This window comes from Coregonus clupeaformis, chromosome 11, assembly GCF_020615455.1.
Source record: "Coregonus clupeaformis isolate EN_2021a chromosome 11, ASM2061545v1, whole genome shotgun sequence".
Lineage (NCBI taxonomy): Eukaryota > Metazoa > Chordata > Actinopteri > Salmoniformes > Salmonidae > Coregonus > Coregonus clupeaformis.
In genome coordinates this window covers 33,765,853-33,774,121 of record NC_059202.1, presented here as the reverse complement: position 1 = coordinate 33,774,121, position 8,269 = coordinate 33,765,853, and the positions used below count along the sequence as shown (strand labels likewise).

The following is an 8,269-nucleotide window of genomic DNA, read 5'->3' as shown; positions in this document are numbered from 1 at the left end:
GTATAGTAAACGTTTTTACCGACACGACTATAGTGTGCACCACCCGCTCCGAATGCCACCTTAATTTATTATTTTTATTTTATTTAACCTTTATTTAACCACGTAAGCCAGTTGAGAACAAGTTCTCATTTACAACTGCGACCTGGCCAAGATAAAGCAAAGCAGTGCGATAAAAAACAACAACACAGTTACATATGGGGTAAACAAAAAATAAAGTCAAAAATACAACATAAAATATATATACAGTGTGTGCAAATGTAGCAAGTTATGGAGGTAAGGCAATAAATAGGACATAGTGCAAAATAATTACAATTTAGTATTAACACTGGAATGATAGATGTGCAAGAGATGATGTGCAAATAGAGATACTGGGGTGCAAATGAGCAAAAATAAATAACAATATGGGGATGAGGTAGTTGGGTGGGCTAATTTCAGATGGGCTGTGTACAGGTGCAGTGATCGGTAAGGTGCTCTGACAACTGATGCTTAAAGTTAGTGAGGGAGACATGAGTCTCCAGCTACATATTTTTGCAGTTCGTTCCAGTCATTGGCAGCAGAGAACTGGAAGGAATGGCGGCCAAAGGAGGTGTTGGCTTTGGGGACGACCAGTGAGGTATACCTGCTGGAGCGCATACTACGGGTGGGTGTTGCTATGGTGACCAATGAGCTAAAATAAGGCGGGGATTTGCCTAGCAGTGATTTATAGATGACCTGGAGCCAGTGGGTTTGGCGACAAAGTGGTGGGTAGTATATGGGGCATTGGTGACAAAACGGATGGCACTGTGTTGGAGGCTATTTTGTAAATGACATCGCCGAAGTCAAGGATCGGTAGGATAGTCAGTTTAGTGTTTGAGTTGAATGTAAAAAAAAGCAGTTTGCGTTACGTAATTATTGTCCCGCTATATTCTTCAACTGTTGGGATTAAAAAAAACTAAAATAATTTAAAGCGACAGTGCAACATGTAACTGCAGCACATCAAGTACACGATGCCGACTTTTCCAGAAAACACGTTGATACTGTACATTGGACATGCACAGACGAATTTCTACATGAATTGAATGGCCCACTCATTTACAAAATAGATAATTTCACATGCAAAATGACAAAAGAAAAGGGAATCTGTGAATTGGACAAGACAGGGAGGAAAAGATGGGTCTACCTCTAGCAAGTCTCATCGGGCCACATTTCAAGAATTTCAATAGAACGTTTCACACTGACACACACAGGGTCATAAAACATTTATTGTCAATTCAGAGGAATGCTTAGAGAAAACAGTTTTACAATTAGAGAAATGCAAATGTTAAACATAAGAGACAATATCAAAAGGGACATTTCATGTACTACAACTACTTCGGAGTATAAAGAAAATCTGTTGTCCACCACATAAGGTAATAATATTGTGCATGTCAATTTTAATCCATACAGTTTTGAGTTTTCCATATTGATAGACAAAAATAGATATGGAGCAATCAGTTGTGTATCCAGTATTCATAATGTTTTGGGGTCCAAACAGATTCCTCCATTGTGTCAAACAGTCGCAGTGGGAGCATACTGCATCGCCAGTCTGTCAAATTCATTCTCCTGAGGCAAGAAATAAGAAACATTTAACACACAGTAGAACATATTAAACTAGTAAAACTGTTGTGCACTGCAATAAACTGGTCCATTGAGTGATACAACCTGACATTTCAATGTTTATTTACACTTCTTTATTGGGTAATTATGTGTAGTGAAGTCTGAGTCAAAGTCAGACTGTTTTTAAATGATCTCATTGGACTAGATATCCTACAGTGCAACCAATCAAATAATTTAATTTAGTTCCAAGAGAGCAAAGACTGACCAACAGCTGAAGAATGCATTGATTCAAGATGTAACAGAACTGTGTACGGGTAAATGTAATCAACATACCTTGGCCCGGTAATCTTTAAGGAAGCGGTGAGCTCTATGGGCATCTTTCAGTTGAGAGAGATACCTGTTGGTTACCTGCAAACAGATTGATGTTAAAGACATGCTCCTGAACTTTAGCGACTACTTAGTATTTTTTAAACATTCCGCTTTGGGCTGGATGTGTCAATGAGTACGGTTACATGCACACAATAATGTGATTATTGAGGATAGTCAGATTAATATAATATTCCAATAAAACGTTTACATGCTTTGCAAGAAGAACAATTTCCCTAATAATCCTGTTTACATGGACACATCAGAAATCAGGCTACCTGACGGCACTCTGATAAATGCAGAGAATCGCCAATCAAAATAAACGTTCTACCACAGCGAACATGTTATTTTTGGGAAGCATATTTGATTCCGAGTTCGGACATATAAAGTTTGTATGTGAAAACTACTTCTAAGACATACATTGTTGTTTCCGAACTCACACTTCACTCGCGCTGAAGAGGGAGGCTCACTCGGCTGGTACTGGTACATGCGCAAATCAAACACACAGCTGGAACGCCAATTAAGGTGTTTACATGTCCTAATAACTCAAAAGATTGCTCAGAAAACCATGTGTTTTACTCAGCATATGCTTACTTACATTTTGACCTTACCCCGATTAAGATAAGCAGAGTAAGGTGTTTACATGACTATTGCATACTCGGCCTACTGCCATAATCAGTTTAATATCTAATTATTAGTGTGCATGTAAACATACTCACTGTGTAGTTCATACATGCATAATCTATTAACAGAATTACTGTCTTACCTCAATTAGCCACGAAATCCCTAGTTTGAAAGCAACTATATTTCTGGAAGCTGTGCTGCGCCATTATCCCTACATTTTCACAAGATGCACCCACAGCAGAGCGAGAGAGAGAGCAATGACGTGGTGCACATATCTGCACATACAGTGCATTCAGAAAGTATTCACACCCCTTCCCTTTTTCCACATTTTGTTACATTACAGCCTTATTCAAAAATGGATTAAACTTTTTTTATCCTCATCAATCTACACACAATACCCCATAATGACATGTTTGCAAATTAATGAAAAATAAAAACAGAAATAACTTTACAATTTTGTTTTCTACCCCCTTTTCTGCCCAATTTCGATCTTGTCTCATCGCTGCAACTCCCCAACGGGCTCGGGAGGCAAAGGTCGAGTCATGCGTCCTCTGAAACATGACCCGCCTAACCGCACTTCTTAACACCCGCCCGCGCTTCTTAACACTACAGACCCGGATCGAACCCGGGTCTGTAGTGACGCCTCTAGCACCACGATGCAGTGCCTTAGACCGCTGTGCCACTCGGGAGGCCCAGTATTTAGAACCTTTGCTATGAGACTCGAAATTGAGCTAAGGTGCATCCTGTTTCCATTGATCATCCTTGAGATGTTTCTACAACTTGATTGGAGTCCACCTGTGGTAAATTAAATTGATTGGACATGATTTTAAAGGCACACCTGTCTAAATAAGGTTGCACAGTTGACAGTGCATGTCAGAGCAAAAACCAAGCCATGAGGTCGAAGGAAAGTCCGTAGAGCTCCGAGACAGGAGTTTGCCAAAAGGCACCTAAGGACTCTCAGACCATGAGAAACAAGATTCTCTGGTCTGATGAAACCAAGATTGAACTCTTTGGCCTGAATGCCAAGCGTCACGTCTGGAGGAAACCTGGCACCATCCCTACGGTGAAACATGGTGGTGGCAGCATCATGCTGTGGTGATGTTTTTCAGCTGCAGGGACTGTGAGACTAGTCAGGATCGAGGGAAAGATGAACGGAGCAAAGTACAGAGAGATCCTTAATGAAAACCTGCTCCAGAGCACTCAGGACAGACTGGGGCGAAGGTTCACCTTCCAATAGGACAACGACCCTAAGCACACAGCCAAGACAACGCAGGAGTGGCTTTGAGACAAGTCTCTGAATGTCCTTGAGTGGCCTAGCCAGAGCCTGGACTTGAACCCCATTGAACATCTCTGGAGAGACCTGAAAATAGCTGTGCAGTGATGCTCCCCATCCAACCTGACAGAGCTTGAGAGGATCTGCAGAGATGAATGGGAGAAACTCCCCAAATACAAGTGTCAAGCTTGTAGCGTCATACCCAAGAGGGACTCGAGGCTGTAATCACTGCCAAAGGTGCTTCAACAAAGTACTGAGTAAAGGGTCTGAATACTTATGTAAATGTGATATTTCAGTATATATATATATATTTTTTGCTAAAAGAAAATGTGTAGATTGATGAGGGAAAAAAACTATGTAATACATTTTAGAATAAGGCTGTAACGTAACAAAATGTGGATAAAGTCAAGGGGTCTGAATACTTTCCGAATGCACTGTATGTGATGCAATTTTTGGAGACCACTTTTGAACTACTAAAAAGTATAGAAAAGTACCAGATAATCCCTTTAAGGAAGTTACTACCAAAGATAATTTAGCATAAATCATTAGAACAAGGTCTACTCTTTATACACGTTCTAGATATCCTTGATTGGGTAATTATCAGCAATTATTTTGACCCCCATTGAAGAAAGCATTCTGTAGAAAGTAACGATTCTATTGATTATTTACTCACTATCACCTCAATCTGGCACAGAGCAGATATTTTTAGGTTTTATCTCTAGAATATTGTGTTATTGAGTTTATTACTTGCGGTTTAAGAAGGGCACTAAAGTGCAAGATATCGGCAAACCTTTGCCATTTAAAGGCCTTGATAATGTCTGCCAAACAAACCAAAAACAAAACTAAATTGAGACAAACATTTCTCAGTATCTGTGGCAAAACCTGATACACCCTGAGGAATCCCCATATAGGTCCAAAATCTCACCTCAGGAGCTTTGCCCAAGTGCTGGGTCAGCACAATCAGGTTGATCAGAGTCTCAGGGTGGCTGCTGTCCTGTTAGGGAGAAAACAGACTATGAGAGTTTGGAAAACACCCACAGATTATCTTTTTGTGTAATTACTTAACCAAGGATCAGTCTTCCATGACAACCCAACATGGTATTGGTTGTACTCTGGCCAATTAATTTTTTCTCATCTCAGATTAACTGCAGACCATTGGGACCAAAAAATATATAGCATTTGCCGCCACCTACTGTTCAATTGAAAAAGTTGCAAGTATTTCCCTTATGATGACATTAAACTTGTATTGCTCTGTGGTTGGATGAGACAACAGACATCACTAATTGGTTAAACTAATTCAAATGGTACTATTCAATTTCGTCACTGTAACGTCCTATAATATTATACTATCGGTTAGTGTTCATCTTTATTCATTCAACCCTTTACACATCTCAACAGATTAATCTCTGAAATATGTCTGCAGTGGATTAAGATATTAGAGTGCATTTGAGGTAAGTAATGACCTTGTCTAGTGCCTCCTGGAGAACCCCCTCTGCCTCCTCCCACTTGTTGTGGGCCATATGGCAGGCAGCCTGGCCATTCAGAAGAAGCAGAGTTGGGGAGTACTTATCCGACATCTCCTGGAAAATGTAGTAAGCATCCTGCAGCTTCTCTCCTCCCTGGAAAAAAGGAAAAAAGGAAGAGTCATCAAAAATCCAGTTTTTTTTTCTTCTGTTGATCAGATGAAAGACTGAAATTGAGTTTTATTCTTAATGATTGAGCAAAAAGCTGAATTCAATCATAAAGTGATGACTACTTTTACATTGAGAGTGGTGCTCTGTCAATAAAAGCCCATTTATTTCAGGTGGAGGGCAAATAGGGCCCGTTGCACTGACATATTCTAGTATGTAGGGGGTCTTTATCAGGGCCTAACATTTTATTTTTGGTCCACCAGCCACCGTGGCAGGTAGATGGAAAAATCTACCAGCCACTCAGATTTTTATACCAGCCAAAATATTTTTCCCACCATACAAAAACACAAAAAAACAGATGACCATGCTTTGTAATCTTTCTAAAACAAAAAATGTTTTAGTAAGAAGTAATGTGATATATTGCTAAATTTCATAAAAAATGTTGTCAGATGAGACAATTTACAGCAGCCACTTTAAGGGCGGGAGGTTACCGTGATAACGGGGCCACTTGAGTCGTGTCACGTGTGTCTGTGTGTGTGAGATTTAGGATTGCACTAGTAGTAGACGGCATCTCTTCGCTATCAGTTGAAGCAGCAGACTCAAACTAACTTTAAAAAACAACCAAGCTTGTGAACAAAACAACAAGGACAAAGTCTCACTTTGTAGACTTGAGTAAATTAGACAAACTTATGCCATTGCGCAGCACCTCCAAAAATGAATCTATCAGCACAGTGCACAAAGCTCCCCAGTCAGGCAGTGTTGCTGTGCGAGGTGGGATATAGATTTGTATTTCTTTGTGCGATTAGCAGCTATGAAACAAAATGGCAGAAATATTTTGAAAACAGCTACTGCAGCATTTTCCTGCTATAAACCACAACTCGCACATGTGCTCATACTTTTTAACCAATTTTTATTCGCAAATGCGAATGGAATGACCACCTTGCAAATTCACCACCCGCCTACGTGGCTTGTGAAATAGACATTCTTGCCTGCCAATACCTAAATCTACCCGCATTTGGCAGCTGTTAATTTTTTTCACTGGTTTTCACTATGGGCTGACACTCACAACAGCGATGTTGACCCAAGCCGTGGACAGTTGGGTCAGTGTGGCATCCTCGTCCTGCTCCTGCATTTTCTTCAGCTCTTTCCTTTGAATGACAGGTGTCAAAATAAGTAAACAATGCCATATATGACCAACACTGAATCATATCTTCAATTTGCTGAATCCTTTTAGCTCAATTTACTTAAAAGTCATTTAATCAGATGCCGTGTGGAGCGGACATACCTTGCCAAATCAACACGTTCTAAACTCAGCAGCACCTGAATGGTCATTGCCATGCTGAAAAGAAAAAGAGGGACATAAACGTACTGAATCACGCATAAAAACAGGGTTTACAAATGTGAATAGTATCCTGTGATTGTCTTTACCATTCCAGACTTTCTCCCTGGTGCAGGGTCCGCAGGGCAGCGTCAGAGTTCATCTCATGGTAGTAAATGGACGCAGCCATGAGCAGGAAGGTTGTGTTGGCCGCATCTACACTCTTGGCCATCTTCTTGTCAAGTTCAGCCACAATGGCATCCCTGCACAAGAAGCAACAACAGCAATATTGTTACACCACGGCCATCTTCTTGTCAAGTTCAGCCACAATGGCATCCCTGCACAAAAAACAACAATATTGTAATGCCAGCTAAGGAGTCAACAAAGAGCATATCATCTTAGGTGAGTTGTGTACTGACCGTTTACAATCACAATCCTGAACACTAATGGGTTCAGACCTTTTGCCCTCGTTGGAGCGATACTCAGCGAACATCTTGACAGCCTGGAGCTCTGGCGAGGAGCTGGCCTTGATGTCATCCATCACCACAGCATACTTCCTCTGAAACAAGACAGAATGAGGTGTGATGGCTAATTGCACTTCCTGATAGGTGGTGGTACAAAAATTGACACTCCTATAAACTGAGTGTTCCTATGTGCAATGGTTTAGTTACCTGGGCAACGTAGGCTCTGTACAGAAACATGTCTCTCTCAACCTCCTTCTCAGGTGTTGATGGCTGCAAAGAGGAAAATAAGTAGTTGACTTTTTTGTTGTTTTACCGTTAGCTATCTAACGTTAGATAGTTCATTCCTATTACAACAGCGATGTTAACTAGTTGATTTGTTAGCTATACAGTCCAGTGTAATACAGCTACACTTGAGAAATATATAGGCTTAGCCACATTGTACAAACGGTTTATCATCAGATAATTACCTTAACTTTCTGGGCTTCATTTATACATTGTTGATAACTGCCGATATAATAAGCATTTTTCACATCGAAGAGTTCATCAACATCTCCTTGTTGCGCCGCCATGTTGACTGGATGACTTCCTGGACACGTAGTGCCGACGCGTCAGCACACAACGTATTTCTTCTTCTTCTTCTGTGGGTTTGATGGCGGACTACATCCAAAAGTTGTATTGCCGCCACCAACTGGACGGTTGGAAACCACAAAATATATCAAATAAAAAACAAATCCATACTTAATAGTGATACTGATTTACACACAACGTATTTACTAAGGCGCATGGGCTATGTTGTTGAAATGTTGTATCTTTACCATGTTTGATTACATTCGTTTATTTATGTAAAAATCCAGTCAATACACAAAATTACATATTTTATGCTCATGTGTGTCTATTGGTTTCTGTTTACACGAAACATATTTGTTTGTCTTTTGCCTACTAATCACAGAGAATATGGATGTAATCAAGTAAATCGTTATTAGGTCACCTTTTGATGGGTGTTTTTATATAGTATACT

The 8,269-nt window shown here is 40.2% G+C and overlaps 1 protein-coding gene across 2 annotated transcripts; it reads right to left on the bottom strand.

Annotated features, from left to right (window-relative positions):
* Positions 1-1,223: 1,223 nt before the first annotated feature.
* Positions 1,224-7,861, bottom strand: LOC121576827 (coatomer subunit epsilon). Of its 2 annotated transcripts, none has more exons than XM_041890348.1 (10): positions 7,719-7,861; positions 7,459-7,521; positions 7,207-7,346; positions 6,898-7,050; positions 6,755-6,808; positions 6,536-6,617; positions 5,302-5,457; positions 4,764-4,832; positions 1,909-1,983; positions 1,224-1,581 (listed from the first exon to the last, which is right to left on the bottom strand). In XM_041890348.1, exons 1-10 carry the CDS (start codon positions 7,818-7,820, stop codon positions 1,528-1,530), a joined length of 948 nt encoding a protein of 315 aa, XP_041746282.1. In that variant the 5' UTR covers positions 7,821-7,861; the 3' UTR covers positions 1,224-1,527. The 2 variants fall into 2 exon arrangements, with proteins under 2 accessions (XP_041746282.1, XP_041746283.1); XM_041890349.1 differs by having other exon boundaries at positions 7,246-7,346.
* Positions 7,862-8,269: the final 408 nt, after the last annotated feature.